Below are 21,307 nucleotides of genomic sequence, written 5' to 3'. Positions count from 1 at the left end.
TTAATAATAATAATAATAAAAGCGCTGTCGGTTTACTGCCTTTATTCTGGAGGTCTTCAGGGCTCCACTGGACATAGTTTGTATTTTAGAAAATGTAATTCTACGGATCAACTTTGGGTTTTCCTCCAGTCTGTTTCAGATAAGGTCCCAAATTTGTGGACCCTCCTCTGTACCCGTCTACCAGCTGTGCATTAGACAACATGTTTGTTATTTCATTAATTAAAATGACTGATGAGACGCTGATTTTTGTAGAACAGATCAGGGATTTGTGAAACAATTAACTGTGCAAATTGAAAGCGATTCATACTCATGGACAACTGAATTATGTCCATTTAAATGTTCCCGCAGCGCCACCTGTGGGTGAAGTACCATCTCTAAGGTTATACTTGCATGTTCTCTCTTCAAGATTTATTGGGCACATTGGCGACCAAGCCATCAAGAATTCTGGCAATCGATTGCAGAAAAAAACAACGATTTGTCAAGTTCACTTAAAGGTGCAACGTGTAGGATCTGGCGGCGATCTAGTGGTACATTGGACTATGTAAAGTCGAGTTACAACAGCCTACTGTGTCATGTCGAAACATTGAATTTTGCCGCGCCACCACAACAACGCCGTCTCGCGAAATATTCTGCTGCCTCTTGAATCCTCTTGAAGGAGTATCGTAAAGTTCCATACCTGTAAAGTGATGAAATGGCGTCTTCTTACATGACTTATGACATCACCGTTCGAGCAATCAAAACAAATTCCTTCGCGATTTAGCATCACATTAGAAAAGAGCAGAATATAATAAAACAGAAAAGAATAAAATAAAATAGAATAGAAAAAATAAACTAAAATAGAACAGAATATAATAAATTATCATAAATTATCATAAAATAAAAGGGAATATGATGAAAAAGAATAAAATGAAACAGAATAAAATAAAATACAATATAATATAATAAAATAGCATAGAGCAGAATATAATAGAATCAAATAAAATAGAATAAATCAAAATAGAACATAATATAATAGAATAAAATAATATAGAACAGAAAGAAATTAATAAAATAAAAAAAATTGAACAGAATATAATAAAACAGAATAAAATAAAATACAATAATATATAATAAAATATTAAAATGCTAAGCTATGGAGCCCGCTGGCGACGCCCGAGCCCAATCAGAACAGTACCTCGACCCGTATAGCTGAAGGTCAGAGGTCAGAGGTCATGTCTCTTGGTGACTTCAGTTTCATCACACGATGTGAACAACATGACAGATAGCAGGGGACTACAGTTCCCATCATGCACCACAGCAGAACACAGTGTTCTCACACATTATTCCTCCTCTTCTCCTCCTCACACTGAACCAGATGATGTCATGCAGCTGCAGTGTGTGTGTGTGTGTGTGTGTGTGTGTGTGTGTGTGTGTTATTGTACCTCTATCTTTGTGAGGACCAGTTTCAGACATGCTGGATGCTGAGCAGCAGCTGTTTGTGGGTTTTGGGAGAATTTTAGGTTACTGCAATGCTTTAGGTTTATGTGTGTGTGTGTGTGTGTGTGTGTGTGTGTGTGTGTGTGTGGGTGTGTGTGTGTGTGTGCGTGGGTGGGTGTGTGTGTGTGTGTGTGTGTGTGTGTGTGCGTGTATGTGTATGTGTGTGTGTGTGGAGTTGGCAAGGTGGGCGAGAGGCTGCAGCAACAAGGAGACAGAAACCTCCACATCCCAAATGATGATGTCACCTGCAGCCAATCAGCGGAGAGCTCTCAGAGCCACACTGTCAGTGTGTGTGTGTGTGTGTGTGTGTGTGAGTGTGTGTGTGAGAGTGTGTGTGTGAATGTGTGTGGCTTTAAAGTCAAATCAGGATTCAGCAGAAACAACAACACATCTGCAGCACTACGTTTTTTTTTAAGAGCTGCATGCAGCAAACAGGATAGAGCTGTTTAAAGTAGAACAGAACAGAACGAAATAGAACAGAATAAAAAATAGAACCGAGTAAATTGAATAGAACAAATAAAACAGAACACAGTAGAATATAATAAAACTTAAAAGAATAAAATAAAATAGAACAGAATAAAATATAATAGAATAAAATGAAATAGAAAAAAACATATAATACAATAAAATGGAATAAAACAAAATAGAAAAGAATAAAATGAAATAGAACAGAAAAACATATAATAAAATAAAATAAAATAGAACATAATATAATAAAATATCATGAAACTGAATAAAATAAAAAGGAATATGATGAAAAAGAATAAAATGAAACAGAATAAAATAAAATACAATATAATAGAATAAAATAGAATAGAACAGAATAAAATAGAATTGAGCAAAATACATTAGAATATAATAAAATATAATAAAAGAAATATAACAGAAAAAATATAATATAATAAAACAAAATAGAACATAGTATAATAGAATAAAATATAATAAAATAAAATACAATAGAACAGACTAGAACAGAATAGAATAGAATAAAATGAAAAAGAACATAAAACATATAATCAAATAAAATAAAACAGAATATAATAAAATAGAATAGAACAGAGTAGAATAAAATAAAATAAAATAGAGTAGACATGTGATATAAACACAGGTGGGGAGGGGTGGGGCTCTGGCTCTGCAGGCTGCTTTCGAGGACAAACAGCAGCAGACTAACTGGAAGCAATGACATCATCTCTGACTCCAGAGGATGATGTCACTGACAATGAGGTCACTGCACTGCGCTCGACACAGAGTGATGTCATGACAATATGACCGATAAGAAAGAAAGAAAGAATAAAGAATAAAGGATGAGTCACGTAGCTGATAGTGGAAGCTGAGGTGAGACTGATCAGAGAGAAACAAGGAGGGGTGTGAGTGTGTGTGCGTGTGTGTGTGTATGTATGTGTGTGTGTGTGTGTTACTGAAGGGGGAGATGTTGCCTCTTTGTTAAAACATCTGTATTATTTGAGCAACAGATTTGCAGTGTGATTGTTTTTCTGCTCTCATCACCTCATTATCATTCAGGTAGAGGAGGTGCTTTGTGCCCTGAGTTTAGACTCCCAGGCAACGCTGCCTTTCACTGCGCACGCTGTTACTTTATGCTCCTCTGGGAAGCAGCCGGGCAAAACAAAGTTCAATAAATAAAAAAGTAAATAGTTATAATAGTATGCATATTTAAAATATTTGTAATGTTCAACACAGGCCTTTTCAGAAGAGACATTAAATACGACAATAAAGCATTTTGCAGTCGCTTTCAGTCCAAAATGGCAGAAGCGTAGCTCTGCTGCCGGGCGCTGATGTTGCAATGGAACGAACAATTGACTTTCACTTCTTAGCAATATACTGACTGGGCTACAGTTCAAGTACTTTTATTTTTGATACTTTAAGTACAGTTTGCTGATAATACTTCTGTACTTTAAAAAAAAGAGTATTTTCACATTGTTGCACTTTTACTTAACTAAAGGATCTGTGTACTTCTTCCACCACTGTCTTTAGACCACTACAGGACAGAGAACCAGGCTAATGACTGGAAGGTTGCAGGTTTGATTCCCAGGCAGAACAAATGTGGGATGCACTGATTGTGTTTAGAGGATCGTGATCAATCCACATTAACACATATATATACTGTTTTGTTTTTTTTCAATGTCATGATACAATTTAGTGTTTCTATTAGGTGCAAACAAGTCCAACCCGTACTCGTGACCACTGCTGACGTGCCCCTGAGCAAGACTCCGACTGATCCAGTTGAGTTTCCAGCCTCCAGGTGTGAATGTGTGTAACGGTGTCAGTGTGAGCAGAACTTTAATCACTCGGATTTAATCACATTTTATCAGCTGCAGAGACAAATCTGAACTGGGAGATCCATGTAGCTGTCTGCCAGTTTAAACCAGTTGAAACCAGTTTACCAGTATGTGTGTGTGTGTGTGTGTGTGTGTGTGTGCTCAGCTCCAGTATGAATGAGCAGCCCGACTCTCAGCCAGCAGTCGTGTGTTTATTTGTGTCGGCGAGACGTCGTGACTCTCAGCGTCTCTGTTTGTGGTCGTGTCTGCAGCCCACTGAGGAGGAGGAGGGAGAGAGGAGGAGGAGAGAGAGAGGGGGAGAGAGAGAGAGGAGGAGGAGGAGAGAGAGAGGAGGAGGAGAGAGAGAGGAGGAGGAGGAGGAGAGAGAGAGGAGGACAGAGAGAGAACAGACCACGGTGTAGGCTGAATGTCAGAGGAGGTGAGTCACTGCTGCTGCAGGCGGAGGCTTCCAGAAACTCACCTGAGACACAGACAGATAGAGAGAGAGAGACAGACAGAGAGACAGAGACAGACAGAGAGACAGACAGACAGACAGACAGGTGCTACCCTTGGTTCGGCTCATCGCTCCAAATTGCCACCGAGCACTTCACTCAAAGTTCAAATTATTTCAACTCTGACCTCGGTTGCTGTAGCTCAGTGAGTAGAGCGGTTGTCCTTTCAACACAAGGTTGGCAGTTCGATCCTCAGCTCCTTCTGTCTGCATGCAACCCCAAATCTACCCCCTGGGCAATTTACAGCAGCCCACTGCTCCTCAGGGTTAAATGCAGAGGTCAAATTTCAAATACCTGGATGTATTTAATAAAAGTTTTTTTTTTTTTTTAAGCAAGGCTCTGCGTCCTACCTCATAGTGAGCAAAGAGCAAATTTCTTATCATGCAAATGCAGCTTCACCCTCCATTTTAAATTCTTCTGTGTACGTTGCAGATTGATTTTCTCGATGCTCTCTGAGGAAGTGGCTGTTGCAAATTCTGTTTTGATGAGGATTAGGCCACTGACGATAATTCAAATTCAATAATGAACATATACAATGTTGTGATGTATCAGGAAACTTGATGCATGATGCACCACCTACTTCAACGTATCCTCACACAACGGTTAGTTTTTGTGCGTTCTCCTACAAACCTTCAGCAACACCAGCGTTCAGTGCGCCTGTGCAACCCCCTGCAGTGATTTGTTTTTTTCAGACATTTTTCAGACTTTCTTTTTCGGACATTTTTCAGAATGTTCCCCAACTCTGAGGAGTGTTTTTTCTAGCAGGACAATGCTCCATGCCACACAGCCAGGTCAGTGAAGGTGTGGATGAAGGACCACCAGATCAGGACCCTGTCATGACCAGCCCAATCTCCAGACATGAATCCCATTGAAAACCTCTGGATTGTGATCAAGAGGAAGGTGGATGGTCACAAGCCCTCAAACAAAGCTGAGCTGCTTGAATGTTTGCACCAGGATTGGCATAAAGTCCCCCAACAGCAATGTGAAAGACTGGTGGAGAGCATGCCAAGACGCATGAAAGCTGTGATTGTAACTCAAGGTTATTCCACCAAATATTGATTTCTGAACTCTTCCTAAGTTAAAACATTAGTATTGCGTTGTTTAAAAATTAATTTGAACTTGTTTTCTTTGCATTATTCCAGATCTGAAAACACTGCATATTTTTTGTTATTTTGGCCAGTTGTTATTTTCTGCAAATAAATGCTCTAAATGACAATATTGTTATTTGAAATTTGGGAGAAATGTTGTCAGTAGTTTATAGAATATAACAAACATTTTCATTTTACTCAAACACATACTAATAAATAGTAAAACCAGAGAAACTGATCATTTTGAAGTGGTCTCTTCATTTTTTCCAGAGCTGGATATGTAGGTTCATCTTCTTTTAAGATGCAAGTAATGGAGACGTGTTCAATTCATCTCATTAATAAAAAAACATGCCGTCTTTCTGCAGTTTTTTCAGACAGACTCTTCATTTGTTGTCCTTTTGAGCAGTGGTGTCTGAAGAACACAGATCTGAGAAGAGAGAAGTCCTGCCTTGTAAAAGTATGTCAGTATAATCAGGAAAATATAGTTAAAGTATTAAACTGTGACTGTTGTACTATTGTATATTCTCAGTAGATTATTATTCCTCATGCATTAATGTAAAAGCAGGATTTTGCTGTTGTAGTTGGTCGAGCTGGAGCTCATTTTGAACCATTAACTAATGATTATTTTCATTATGGATTAATCTGCTGATTATTTTCTCCATTAATTGATTGATTGATTGGTTTGTAAATAGTGGGAAATGGTGTCACAATGACCCAAAGTGACATCTTTACAATGTTTGTTTAGTCCAACCAACAGTCTAGACCTCAATATTAATACTAATACATTATTATTAAAAGGAAAATCAGTAAAAACGACAATATTTTTCTCTGAATTGTAGTAAAATTGAGTAAAAGTATGAAGTGGCATGAAAATAAAAATACTTCAGATTTGCACTTATGTACTTAGTTTCATTCCGCCACTGCTTTTGAACGAGTGGAAAGTGACTCAGCCGCTCTTCAGTCCGACCACGCTGCCGGATTTCAGCGAGCGTGTAGGCGACAGCAGAGAGTGTTGTGTTGGCGAGTGTTGGCAGATGGTCGGCAGGCGGAGGATCTGAATCCATTCACAGAGCTCAGACATGAATGAAGACAAACACCATCACAGTATCTGTCAGGAGCTGCACTCAGAAGAGACACGCTAATACCACACCGATCAGAAACATCACAGAACAAAGCACACAACTGCCGATGCTCTTTTCATCGCAACGCGGTGCATTTCATAAAGTGAACACAGTGAGTGGGAGTTTACTTCCTTCCATTCAGAGAGCTGGCTCTGGTTTTTAGCCTCCTCTCTTTTCATATAAAGGAAACAACACAAACACCTGAACAAACTTTATGAAGGAGGATTTAATACAGGACTGCTGTAAAAGACTGCTTTAGCTTTAGCTAGCTGTACCTAATAAACTGCACACTGACGGGTAAATTCACAAAAAGGATTGCGCCGCTTTCACAGCTGCTAAACCTGCACAAATAAGACAGAAAGAAACCTGCAAAGGATGAAATGCACCTCTAACTGCTCTGCCAATCAAACAGCGTCTCGGTGCTCCTGTGCTATTTGCACATATTCAAATAAGGTTATATGCAGACATTTGGAGCTGAAGTCCAATTCACAAAGATCAGCGCTAATAGCCACATGCAGTTATAGTGAGATAATAATTAGCTAGTGGTAACTGACAGACTGGATATTAAATCCCAGATACGGTTTCTCTCTGTAAATTCCTTCCTGAAGTTTTGAGGAACATCTCTGCAGCTCGCCGTCTGAACATTTCATTCATGTTTTTCTCTCAATTCAATTCAATTCATTTTTATAAAGCGTCAAATCATAACAGAAGTTATCTCGAGACGCTTTTCATAAAGAGCAGTACTATACCCAACAAGAGATCCCCCATGAGCATGCACAAAAAAAACCTTTAACAGGTAGAAACCTTGGGCAGAACCCAGCTCTGGGTGGGCAGCCATCGGTCTCTCTCCATTGTTCTGCCAACATAGACAACCTTTATACTTTGCCACATGGATAACTTTGCAGATTGATTTTCTCGATGCTCTCTGAGGAAGTGGCTGTTGCAAATTCTGTTTTGATGAGAATTAGGCTGCTGACGATGATTCAGATTCAATAATGAACATATACAATGTTGTGATGCATCAGGAAAGTTGATGCATGATGCACCACCTACTTCAACGTAGCCTCACACAACGGTTAGTTTTTCTGCGTTCTCCTACAAACGTTCAGCAACACCAGCGATCAGTGCGCCTGCGCAACCCCCTGCAGTGCACAACCTTTTTAAGCAACAAAACTACTTGGCTGGGTAGTCTGGACGTCAGTGTCTATATACTTTTGGTAATATTGGAAAATATATTTTTTTAATCTGTATTATATATTACAGAATTGTTTTCGACATTTTTTTTTTTAGAACATTTTTCAGGTTTTTATTTTTTCAGACTTTTTTCCCGAACATTTCTCAGATATCTTTAAAACATTTTTCAGACTTTTCAGATTTTTCTTTTTAGAACATTTTTCAGGTTTTTATTTTTTCAGACTTTTTTTTCCCCCGAACATTTCTCAGATATCTTTAAAACATTTCAGATTTTTTTTTTTAGAACATTTTTCAGATATTTCAGACTTTTTTTTTAAGAATATTTATTCAGATATTTTTCAGACTTTTTTTTTTTAGAACATTTTTCAGGTTTTTCCGAATATTTTTCAGATATATTTAAAACATGAGACTTTTTTCAGATTTTTTTTTTTTAGAACATTTCAGATTTTTTTCCGACTTTTTTTTTAAGAATATTTTTTGAGATATTTTTCAGACTTTTCTTTTTTAGAAAATTTTTCAGGTTTTTATTTTTTCCGACTTTTTTTCCCCGAATATTTTTCAGATATCTTTCAAACATTTTTGAGACTTTTTTTTTAAGAATATTTTTTCAGATATTTTTCCGACTTTTTTTTTTAGAACATTTTTCAGGTTTTTATTTTTTCCGACTTTTTTTTCCCGAACATTTCTCAGATATCTTTAAAACATTTTTCAGATTTTTCTTTTTGGAACATTTCAGATATTTTTCCGACTTTCTTTTTAAGAATATTTTTTCAGATATTTTTCCGACTTTTTTTTTTTTAGAACATTTTTCAGGTTTTTATTTTTTCAGACTTTTTTTTCCCGAATAGTTTTCAGATATCTTTAAAACGTTTTTCAGATTTTTCTTTTTAGAACATTTCAGATATTTTTCCGACTTTCTTTTTAAGAATATTTTTTCAGATATTTTTCTGACTTTTTTTTTTTAGAATATTTTTTCAGATATTTTTCCGACTTTTTTTTTAAGAATATTTATTCAGATATTTTTCCGACTTTTTTTTTTTAGAACATTTTTCAGGTTTTTATTTTTTCAGACTTTTTTTTCCCGAATAGTTTTCAGATATCTTTAAAACATTTTTCAGATTTTTTTTTTTAGAACATTTCCGATATTTTTCAGATATCTTTCAAACATTTTTCCGACTTTTTTTTTTTAGAACATTTCTCAGGTTTTTATTTTTTCAGACTTTTTTTTCCCGAACATTTCTCAGATATCTTTAAAACATTTGACTTTTTTCAGATTTTTTTTTTTTTAGAACATTTCAGATATTTTTCCGACTTTTTTTTTAAGAATATTTTTTGAGATATTTTTCAGACTTTTTTTTTAAGAATATTTATTCAGATATTTTTCCGACTTTTTTTTTTAGAACATTTGTCAGGTTTTTATTTTTTCCGACTTTTTTCCCGAACATTTCTCAGATATCTTTAAAACATTTTTCAGATTTTTCTTTTTGGAACATTTCAGATATTTTTCCGACTTTCTTTTTTAGAATATTTTTTCAGATATTTTTCCGACTTTTTTTTTAAGAATATTTATTCAGATATTTTTCCGACTTTTTTTTTAGAACATTTTTCAGGTTTTTATTTTTTCCGACTTTTTTCCCCCGAATATTTTTCAGATATCTTTCAAACATTTGACTTTTTTTTTAAGAATATTTTTTGAGATATTTTTCACTCTTCTTTTTTAGAAAATTTTTCAGGTTTTTATTTTTTCCGACTTTTTTCCCCCGAATATTTTTCAGATATCTTTCAAACATGACTTTTTTCAGATTTTTTTTTTTTAGAACATTTCAGATATTTTTCACTTTTCTTTTTTAGAACATTTTTCAGGTTTTTATTTTTTCCCGAATATTTTTCAGATATCTTTCAAACATTTGAGACTTTTCCCAGATTTGTTTTTTGGAACATTTCAGATTTTTTTCACACTTTATTTTAGAAAATTTTTCCGACTTTTTTTTTTTAGAATATTTTTCAGATATTTTTTTTTTAGAACATTTTTCAGGTTTTTATTTTTTTAGACTTTTTTTTCCCAAACATCACTCAGATCTTTAAAATATTTGACTTTTTTCAGATTTTTTTTTCAGAACATTTCAGATATTTTTTAAGAATATTTTTTCAGATATTTTTCAAACATTTGACTTTTTTCAGATTTTTTTTTTTTTTAGAAAATGTTTCAGGATTTAATTTTTTCGGATATTTTTCACTTTTCAGACGGGGCAGATTCATGGCGCTGTTAGCGGAAGCAATCCATTCTTCGTGAATTCACCCGTCAGTGTTTAGTTCACACATCATGGCTGCCGGAGATGCACTGCTGAACTTCTTTTGAATCACTTCTTTTCACTAAGGTATCGTTCTGTATATAGCTTTTTTAATGTGGAGTGTGGAGGTATGGTCTCCCTCTCTGGCAGTGAGAGTAATTACACAAACGTGTTTATGATGTATGATTGCAATTGCTTTCTTTATTTTTCTGAACACCAAGTTTATTTTTTATTCTGGAGCATCCACTACAGAGGGACGCTTGGTCCTTAGGACCGTCCTCCTAGCTGCTGCTCCGTCCCTCCCTGTCCTTTAGCTCTGGCTGCTTGGCTATATTGACAGCATTTTTCAAGCTTCAGGGCTGATATGTCGACCGTACTCTATATCACCTCCTTTACGCCAAACGGTTCAGATATTAGCATGCCAACGTTAGTTTTGTCAGCGAGCTACACAACAGTTACACCTGCAGTTAGTGGCTGGAAATATTAAAGGGACTATTTGTAACTTTCAGAAATGCTTCTTAACAGCGACACCTGTGGGCGTGAAATCAACCAAAGTCAGCGTCGAGCTCGCGCTTGCTCGCTCTAAATATACCTGAACGAGCATCGCTCAAAACAGTGAGGCGACACACGTCAGCTAAAACCACAATATCACTATATTTCAGCTGCTTGGCAGTAATGTTAGCTGAGCTGACCAGACGAAGGTCTCTCCATGAACATGATTTAGATCTGATCTTAGTGTTGGCTTTTCCTGCTTCAGCGCAGGCTGATGCAGCGGGGCTCTGCAGCATGTCTCCCTGCTCTCTCCGCCCGCAGCCGGAGAGAGCAGGGAGACACCGGCACCCGGTCGGTAACGAGACGATAACTTTACTCGCTGAGATACTCCGTCACTTTACAAGACACGGGAAACCTCTGTTGGTCTGGAGGAGCTGCAGCAGTTATTTCTGCACAAACGTCCACTGTACATTCACTAGATATTCTCAGAGCTAAACTAACTCTTCTGCAGTGTGGAGTGAGCGCGCGTTCACGTCTAGAGGTGGAGCGAGCTGAGAATGCGTGCGCTGTCTGAGTGAAGGCAGGCAGGCAGAGGAGAGGCAGCGGCCACACGCGAACGTGTGGCGACCCGCTACATTTATACGCTTAAAAAGTTACAAACAGTCCCTTTAACAACTTATCTCTACGTAACAAAGAGTTTGTGAACACTTTGGTTAGAACAGCTTCTGCAACCGACTCCCAGAGCCTCGTGGTGGAAAATGTCACAAACAGAAGTTTAAATTCAAACCAAATTTCAACTAAAAGCTAACTTTTATTTTGCAGATCGTAAATCCTTTCAGTGCTTTTACAAACAAACATCGACAGTCATGAAAAACACAAGAAAAGCAGAATAGAAGTCTTTTCCAATATAAAAATATAACTTATTTTTTTCAGGAAAGAAGCGACACTGAGGAGCAGCCAATCAGCTTTTCTGAATGTGCGAGGTCACAGGGTCAAGGGTCACCTGATCGGACAGGAAGTTCAGCTCTAAGAGTTCAGATTTCTTCTGAGAAAAAAAATACTGTACTTCCAGCGTATCTGCTCCAGGTGATAGTCTGTATCACACGGAGGGAAACCTTTGGGAGGCTGTTTATTTCCCTCACCTTCACGCCACCGCTGTCTTTTCTCCCAGTTGGACATCAGGATGCAGAGGTCAGAGGTCAGGGGTCAAGGGTCAGGGGTCCTCAGGCATCACACTTTCTGTTTCGAACCTGAACCACTTCCTTCCTCTCCTTCAGGAAGTTTCCAAAAGCGTCGGTCTCTTTGCTCTCCTCCGTTGCTAGAAATAAATAAAAACAAGATTGTATTTTTTTTAGCAGTCTGACCACATATTCATATTCAGGTGATCACTGAGGTTTCTTTTGGTTTTGTTTTATTACAGTGAATTATGTGAGGGTTTTTTTTATAGTGTATAAACGTCAGGTTTCTTTTCTCACCGCTGTGGTCGATGTCATCCGTGTCGCTGTCCACCTCCTCGTCCTCGCTGTCGTCAGGGTTACCACGTGTCATGATGAAATCACTGGGCCCGGTTATGTTAGCTTCCTCTGTGGACAGGAAGTCAATCAGCAAAATACAACAATAAAATACAACAACAAGCAGACTTGTCTGATTGATATCAGCCTCACTACTGTTTCACAGACATATCACGGCTCATTTCAGGGTAAATAGAGACGGTAAATTCTGGCACCTGATTTGTATTTGTTCTATAGTTTTAAAGGTTGCTTTTTATTTAGTGTTACTCTTGTTTTTGTAGAGGGAAAAGGGCTGTCAACTAACACTGAAATGGAGACTGTGTTATTAGTACACTTCCAGTTAACTAATTACAGTTACAGTAATCTCTCATTTCTCGATTTTGTGTCTCCTCCCTCCTTGATCCTCAATAATCTCAGCACTCCATCCCCAATTCCTGAAATGCATCTCGAAGATCGAGGAGAGGGAGGCCTGCTGGAGGAGCTGTAAGCGAGGATACACCGGCGTATCCTTTGCTTTTTTGGCACATGTGACGTCTAAAACAGGCGTGACACACAGCTGGAATAATCTCAGACCATGACAGGACTCTACAAATGTTCCTTTTTCATTCAGAAGTTGTAGTTATTTAAGATGATCAAACTGTCTGCCCTTCACCGCTTGTGTAGCGCCTCGTAAGCCGCTGTTCTAACTGCATTCCTTAATGACATTTCATCTTCATGTTAGTGATGTTTATATCATTACATGTAGGCTACACCTTATTCACCTGCTGTAATCGTGACATGATGTTGCAACCAACATGACATCCGCGCATTCCTGTCACATTATGCCACGCTGTGAATTTAATTAATAGTACAAATATATAAGTTGTCATGAACACTGACAAGATCATAAAATACAGCGGTGAAACAAAACATGGACAGCTGATGAGACGCGTTATATTTAATTGACGACTCCGAGGCAGGATGTCTCATTTGTTCAACACCTGTTCATCTCCTCGTGTCTTTTTCCTCTCCTCCTGAAGGCGGGACTAAGATACGAGGAGATGAGGCGAGGAAAGGCATCGAGGTCAGCAGGTCAGCTGAACGTACGATTCAATCAACATTTAAAATATTTGGGTTTAACTGAAGCCGTCCTCTCTCCCCACTAATAGCTCTTTCCAGGGAATCATTATGAATTACAGAGCTGTAAGATAAAGTGTTACCAGTAAATCCTATTCTATTTTCAGTAGCAGTCGGCTCTACCTGTTGACGGTGTGCTCGTCATGTCGACAGCTCCCAGGTCCTTCCTGAGCCGCTCCAGCTGCTCCTGCTGCTTCTTGCTCTGAGCCTCCAACTGAGGGACAGGAAGTCCGTTAAAACATGTAAAACAAGACATGTGAGGACAGAAAACAAAGGTTACGGTAAAGTAACCCTAGTTCTATAAGCACAGGGAGAGCCCCCTACTGGACTCTAAGGGGTAATACTCTCCTCCAATCACAAGCATGAATTTGCAGCGGTGTGGGCTGTCTTATATACTGTTGGGGTCCATGTATTCGGGTAGGCACGTCCTGATTGGCCGGCTGCGCTTATGCAAATTTTCAGTGGGCGAATGCATGCCTGTGATTGGAGGAGTGTATCAGTTAGAACCCACACAACCACACTCACCAGCTGTTTGCGGAGTCTTTCGTATTCAGGCCGATAGTCCCTGAGGAAGGAGCAGAAAGAGTTCAGTACATCACACAACCTCGTTTCCTCCACGAGAACAGAACATATCACCTTCATTTAATCACGCAACCTCGTTGAGATCAAGATCTCTTTTGCGAGACAGATCTGAGTACAGCAGAGAGGAAACATAACCAGATGAAACAAAGCTCACGCAGCATCAGAGACAATCACAGAATACATTCATACAAACTAAATATATTCAGAGTTAAGAGTTTAAAGTCGGCCCGTGAGACGAGTCATTCAAGTTTTAAATTCTCTATAATCCCATTTATAAAAATGATAGAATGTAGTCCTTGACTTGTTGTTTCATTTAGAACACAGTGATGAGGATGATATTTATCTCCTGTATTAAAACACAATGATAAACTGCATCAAGTTGTTTTAAGGTGGAACGCAGCATGATGATATCTGAAACCTTTTTAATCAAACTCTGGGGCATCTAAAGAAAAATGTGATGAGTGAAACAAGTAGGAAAATAGTTTGTAACTCACCTCTCGTACTCCTCGGCGGCATCCTCCACCTGAACGAACAGCTCGTCCAATCCGCTTCCTGTCACGGCGGACACGCCCACCACCTGCAGAAATAGAGATGACGTGTCAGGAGGGGTGGACCGTTAATATCGGGTTCTACTCTGAGTTAATCCCTAATTGATCTGGCTCTCCGGTGAATCTTATCGGTTAGATACGGCCTCCTGGTCCGTGCTCGTCCTCTTACCCTCAGGTTGGTGTAGAACTCGTCCAGCACCAGACTCATGGAGCGCGTCAGGTTGCTGACGTACGACGTTTCCTGGTTCAGAGCGTCCTGGAAAACCTCAAAGTCCTTCATCCACTCCACTGCAAAGCTGTGGTCGATGATGTCGGTCTGCACAAGCAAGTCCACGACGTAAGAAGAGAGAAATAACTCAACAACAACTCTAAATGTTGAACAGTCACATAGCAGACAGGAAGTGACTTGACCTTGTTCATGGCGACGATGAAGGGCAGCTTGGTCTTGTAGAGAATACTGGAGGAGAGAAACATCAGCTGAGACAAAGAACTGAAAGCAGAACTGCAGGACTACTGTGAGACATGTTAGCATGCAGTACTACTCATTCTAGGCAGGTTTTTACTCTGGAGTGGACAGAGTGGGGACAGTAGAAATAGTCAGAATGCAGGCTAAAAAACTTCTGTGTAAAAATGAAAAAGTCAAACGTGTTGTTGTCAGAACCAGAACTGAGCGGTTCAGACTGTCAGACCCTGCTGCAGTAAAATGAGAGGTTGTCTAAAGGGACTCTGGTGCTCAGAACGATACCGGTTTATAAAAATGATCCCAAAACAAGGGAGAAAGAAAATAAAGATATATTAATAAAACAAATCTTTTGTTCTTTGATTTCTCAGTGGATTTTTGCACATTTATTTGGATGGGCATCAGAGATGATATCCTCGGGAAGTGTAAGTCACACTGAATGATATCAATATGTGATTCATGTCTGTGTCTCTTTCGCCCCCCTGTGGAAGCTTTTGTCTTTCTCTTCCAGCTGAATGGGGCTTCAGTGAAGTTGAACTCAAAGTGGCATCTAAAGTCAGTTTCATTAAGGTGCTTTGGTGCAGGAATTGTGTCATTTCCTGATAATACTGGCCGTAAAGATGGTAAATAGATTACATTTTACCAACTATGAAGGGTTAATATATAGTACATACTGTATGCACTTAGTGTGTAGGATGGGACTGGTTTGTCTTATCTGTTCAGTTAGCTCCCCCTACTGGATATACTGGATATATCACACATTGTATATGATTGGTATATGATTTGAATAAAAGTCCAATGTGTTCATCCCTGTATTGGTGTTATTTGCTGTGTTCATAGACTTTGGTGAGCACAGTGTTATTATGACTGATAGAAATGATAGACAACGGTATACATCATTAGTTCAGTGTGGTACCTGCAGGCATACAGCATGTTGGACATGAATGTGACGGGGCTGACGCTGCGGGACGTGTCCATCACGTAGATCACGACGCAGGGGAAGGACGAGGCCTGGAAAACACACACACGTGGAACAATAAGCCGACTGTGATATTATCCCATAAAGAACGGCCAACAGAAACCCCAGCGTTCAGACCTACCAGAGCCTCTGTGATGATGGTTCCAGACGCAGACCAGGTGAAGACTTCGATCTGACCCGGGGTGTCAATCAGCACGTACCTGCAGAGGACACAGGAGAGACAATAAGAGTGACGTTTGTGGAGGAAGACGAGGCGTCCAGTTGAGATCTGGTGCAGCTGTGAACATGACTATGGTCTGCGTCATAAAACTGCCATAAAATATGATATATTTATATTATTTTCCACTTTCACCGAGTTAAATCTTTTAACCAACGTCAGTCCTGATCATAACTACCAAATATTCATTAATTTTCAGATTTTTAACCCTTTAAATGCCAGGTTTTTTACATAATGTCACTGTTGTTTTCTATGAAAACATAAAAACTGAATTATTTTCTGGATACTAAATGCTCGAGGGACTTTTTTGGGGAGGGATTATCACAGTCTGGGATATGTGAATGATTAGAAACAACATTGATTTTGATGCATTGTTATTTTTAGTCCCTGATTTTAATCCCTCTTGATTCCTCCTCTTGAGTACAAAAATGTCCGATACTAAAACTGCTATAAAATACTACATATTAATATTAGCCCCATAGGGACAACATGGGAAGAGGGCTCAATGTGGTGGGAAAATAGTAACAACTACAATTCTAGATTGAAAGCCTGATATTATAGAAGGCATGATTTTATGCTGTAATGGCCGTGGTGTCAATAATTGTGGTTTCAAGGGTCTAAGTGTCAGTATCTTGGCCACACAGTTTATTATAGACCTATTAAAGGGGCTGAGGTTGAACAAACACGACCTTGCCAAAATGTAGGTCATATGGAGTCCGTCTCTGTCTTTCTTGTCTCAGACCTCAGTCCTGACAACTGTGCTCCTATAAGTCATAAAGTTTGTGGTTTGGTTCGGGTGGTGGATTAACACATACTGGATCTTTGCACGGTGTGGGTGTGAATTAGCTCTCATAACGGGCCGGTGGGTGCGACTGAACTGCGCATCACTAATGAGCAGTCAGGAGGACTTCTCATCAGATTATGACAAGATCAAATTTTATGTGAAATAAGTTTGAATAAAATGACAATTATTGATTTGGCTACATTGACTGAAATATTCAGTTTAATCTGATGACTAAAAAAGGACATTTTAATAAAATAATAAATAAAATAAAAATAAAAAATAGTTGACAAAATTAAGAGAAAACATTTTGACTAGAATATAATGACTTTTCCTCAAATAAAACTATGAAGGATAAAAAGTACTAAAATGTGACTAAAACTAAAATGCATTTTCGTCTACAGACTAAAACTGAATCTAAAATAGCTGTCAAAATTAACACTGTTATACTTGAACTTTCCTTTGAATGTGGGAAAAACAAACAGTTGAACTGTAATGATTCAAAATGTGCAGTCTCTAAGCACAGCAGAGAAACTGTTGTTAGAGTAGGATGAGGATGGAAATGAGCACACTCAGCTGTGCAGAGACAACACCGGGACAAACAGAAGCACGCTGACATGCTGGTACTGACCGGTGATTCTGCTGCTTCTTCTCTATGAAATGCATCACCTGAGGAACACAAACACACACTTGTTATATCACATCAGTTTGTTCAGTCTGTTGTTTGTCATGATCTCATCAGACACTAAACTAAACAGTCCCTGAAGAGGACATGAATTATTGTTTAAAGCTCCATTCAGACTGGATTAATGTGTCTAGGGGAGGTGGGGTGATTTTAACATCACCTGCACCTGATCAGAGATTTTAATCCCGACCGGACGCCGTACAAAAGTAAAACTAAATTATTTCTATTCTATTGTCATATATTTGATGTCTCTACTGAAATGGCCTGTGTTGAACATTAAACAAATATTATAAATATGCATACTATTATAACTGTTTACTTACTTTATTTATTAAACTTTTTTGCCCGGCTGCTTCCCAGAGGAGCAGAAAGTGAGCGATGGACGTAAATGGAAGTTTAACAATCCAGCACACAGATTCTGAGATCAATCTCAAACTTTTCCATGTCTGTAATTTCCCTGATGGTAAAATCAAATAATAAATAAATGAATAAATGAATACATTACTCTATAAATAAATAAATAAGTCATTAAATATAGCAAATTATATATATGTTTTAATTTGCTTCTTTATTCATCTTTGTATTAATTCCCTTATTTATTTACACTTCTGTTTAATTTTCCCTTTTTATTTATTTATGTATTTATTTTTATTAAATTATACATTTATTTAAATTTTATATTTATTTTTAAATGTCTGTATTTATGTATTTATTTCTGCATGATTTTCACCCCTTATTTATACACCCAAAACTTATTTATGCAAAATAAAACAGAAATATCAATTTATGTCTCATTTTATCAATTAATTAATGGCTACATTTATTTTTATTATTATTTTTGCTGTATTTAATGATATATTTATTTATCAAGTCATTTATTTATTTTTGATTTTGGCAGTTTGTGTCCTCTATAGAAGACAGGAGTTTTGCAGTCAAGTTTTTTTGTTGATATGAGTTTTAAGTTTTCAGAATTGTGCGCCTAGTTGCATTTTTTGTGTGAATATAATGAGGTAAACTGCAATACAGCATTTTTTCCCCCCGAAATGTCCCCACAGACACCCAGTTTGTAATACTGCAAATATATAATTATTGCAATACTTCCATCAGTGGACCAGAGGCTCAATCTCCATTGCGTTACCTCTTTCAGTGATAGACAGTGACTTCATAGAGAGTGCCACTTTAAATGACCACGGAGCACAGTGAAGACGTCATCCCCCACCTCCCCCTGTAATGTTTATCCCAGCTAACTGGCGGTTTCAGCTTGGAAAAAACTCTTTGGTGGACACGGCTCCACAGACCTTTAAACTAAACTAAAGCTTTGGGCTGTTTAAACAGTTCAGAGCTTTAGTCTAAACAGTTCTTTGATTTAAATAGCTCAAAGCTTTGGTTTAGTGAATTCACAGCTTCCGTGGTGGTTATGCAGTTCACAGAGGAGGTGGAGTCAGACTGAGTCACCTGGTCAAAGCGTGTAGCGAACAGGTTTAGTGACGTCACGATGCCTCCATTTGGTCCGAGGCCGTACTGCTTCATCACCTCCTTGTAGTTCACGGTGTCCCTGATGTCTGGAGGAGAGAAGGCAGACAGACTGAAGGCCACAGAGAGCAGGAGGGACAAAAACACTGAACACTGTCTGTCTGGACCGACTCCGACTTACTCTGCCTAAAACCTTCAAGTCTAAAATTAGGAATGTGCTGCGATTACTGTAACTGTCTTGCACGTGAGCCGCCGTTCACACGTGTTTAACTGAACAGCACTTTAGATATATGTTGTGCATGTCCAGGAAATAGACCGTCCCTCACCGATGTTTGCAGGGAAGGGGACTTCGTGGACGGCAGGGTCCAAGTTGATGACATATGGAGGAGCTTTGAGAGAGTGAAGGTGAGCCGTCAGCCTCTGGAGGAAACAAAAACACTGAGATCAGATCAGAGAGCTACATATAAGGGGGTGTTTAGGGGGAGATAGCAGGTCGACAGTAAATGTCACATAGAAGTGGTGAACATCATCTGAAATCTGAAGATTAATTTGAGATGCAGCTCAGCACTGTGGGTCAAGTTGTTCTAGTCATTTGACTAGTGGGTCAGAAAGCTGACTAGTTGGGCTTTGGTCCTACTAGTGCAGTGCACAGTCTCACTAGAAAGGCTTCTGTTGGAACTAGTTGGATAAAAGTGCCACTAGTTGCTGAAAAACAGACTAGTAAGAGTTTTTGTTCAACTAGTGAGACAAACTATCCAACTAGAGCAATCAAATGTCCAACTAGTGCTGACAAAGACAGAACTAGTGGATGACACTGACGTCTGATATCAAGGATATGGAATAAACGCTCAAACGGCTTTCCATAGCTAACAGTGAGTATTATCTCTTTTTAGTTGTTTTGCATCTCTTTCTGGTTGTTTTGCATCTATTTTTGGTTGTTTTGTAGCTCTTTGTAGTTGTTTTGCATCTGTTTTTTGTTGTTTTGCATCTATTTTTGGTTGTTTTGCATCTCTTGTTGGTTGTTTTGCATCTCATTTTAGCTGTTTTGCATCTCATTTTAGTTGTTTTGCATCTCTTTCTGGTTGTTATGCATCTCTTTCTGGTTGTTTTGCATCTCTTTCTGGTTGTTTTGCATCCATTTTTGGTTGTTTTGTAGCTCTTTGTAGTTATTTTGCATCCCTTGTTGGTTGTTTTGCATCTCTTGTTGGTTGTTTTGCATCTCATTTTGGTTGTTTTGCAGCTCTTTGTAGATGTTTTGGATCTCATGTTGGTTGCTTTGCATCTCAAATACACGTTGAAGGGAATCAGTTTTGGTTAAATATTGTTCTGTGTGGTTTTCAGTCAGTGTTGAACCAAAGCCACCATCTTTCTCTAATCTCAACCGAGTGCTTTGAGTTGCCTGAACAACCATAAAGCGTTCATTAAGCTGTAGCTGCTAGCGGATATTGTAGTAAACAGTGAGTATTAGTTTTATCTGTGAGGGGATGAAACCTGCAGCTGCTGTCTGTTAGCTCATGTTAGCTCATGTTAGCTCTGTTAGCTCCTGTTAGCTCTGTTAGCTCTGTTAGCTCTGTTAGCTCCTGTTAGCTCTGTTAGCTCTGTTAGCTCTGGTAGCTCCTGTTAGCTCTGTTAGCTCTGTTAGCTCCTGTTAGCTCTGTTAGCTCCTGTTAGCTCTGTTAGCTCCTGTTAGCTCTGTTAGCTCTGTTAGCTCTGTTAGCTCTGTTAGCTCTGTTAGCTCTGTTAGCTCTGTTAGCTCTGTTAGCTCTGTTAGCTCTGTTAGCTCTGTTAGCTCTGTTAGCTCTGTTAGCTCTGTTAGCTCTGTTAGCTCTGTTAGCTCCTGTCTCTACCTGGATGAAGGTAGTCTTCCCGGAGCCCGCCATGCCGAGCACGATCAGACACACCGGTTTATCCCGGGCTGCAGCAGCTCCTCCCGGTGTCCCGCTGTCTGTCCCCGCGGCTGAACTCTCCCGGTTCTCCGTTAAATCCTCCTCAGCACCGGAACACCACGCAGCCTCCGCCATGCTGCTGCCTGACGGTAAGGGAGCCGGCTGTCTTTAAGGCACTGGTGCTGTCGTAAAGGCACTGGTACTGTCGTAAAAATGTGTGGCTCGAAGAAAGGAGGAGGATGAAGGAGTCCTCACTTCTAGTGCTTTAACACACATGTATATATATATATATATATATATATATATATATACACATATATATATGTGTATATATATATATAAAATAATAATTATATATATATAAAATAATAATAATAAATAATAATATATATATATATATATATTTATATATATATTTATATATATTATTATTTATTATTATTATTTATTACTATTTTTTAATATACATATATATATATTATTTATTATTATTATTTTAAATAAATACATAGTATTTATATATATATATATTATTATTTATTATTATTATTATTATTTTGGTATTTCTATGATATTTCATATTTATTTGAGTCATTTCCTGATTAAGTTGATTATTAAA

General features: G+C 38.3%; 1 protein-coding gene and 1 long non-coding RNA gene across 2 annotated transcripts; both read right to left on the bottom strand.

The window, feature by feature from the left end:
* Positions 1–391: 391 nt before the first annotated feature.
* On the bottom strand, positions 392–4,075 carry LOC141781470 (uncharacterized). Its single transcript, XR_012596872.1, has 2 exons — positions 1,175–4,075; positions 392–676 (listed from the first exon to the last, which is right to left on the bottom strand). It is a non-coding gene; the product is annotated as an uncharacterized LOC141781470 (long non-coding RNA).
* Positions 4,076–11,241: 7,166 nt separating this feature from the next.
* On the bottom strand, positions 11,242–20,868 carry gpn1 (GPN-loop GTPase 1). Its single transcript, XM_074657526.1, has 13 exons — positions 20,650–20,868; positions 19,129–19,222; positions 18,785–18,891; positions 17,276–17,313; positions 15,768–15,846; positions 15,584–15,678; positions 14,619–14,664; positions 14,377–14,523; positions 14,154–14,236; positions 13,603–13,642; positions 13,201–13,291; positions 11,926–12,033; positions 11,242–11,768 (listed from the first exon to the last, which is right to left on the bottom strand). Exons 1-13 carry the CDS (start codon positions 20,821–20,823, stop codon positions 11,674–11,676), a joined length of 1,197 nt encoding a protein of 398 aa, XP_074513627.1. The 5' UTR covers positions 20,824–20,868; the 3' UTR covers positions 11,242–11,673.
* Positions 20,869–21,307: the final 439 nt, after the last annotated feature.

Source organism: Sebastes fasciatus, chromosome 2 (assembly GCF_043250625.1).
Source record: "Sebastes fasciatus isolate fSebFas1 chromosome 2, fSebFas1.pri, whole genome shotgun sequence".
NCBI lineage: Eukaryota > Metazoa > Chordata > Actinopteri > Perciformes > Sebastidae > Sebastes > Sebastes fasciatus.
This window is presented reverse-complemented; position numbering and strand designations above follow the sequence as displayed.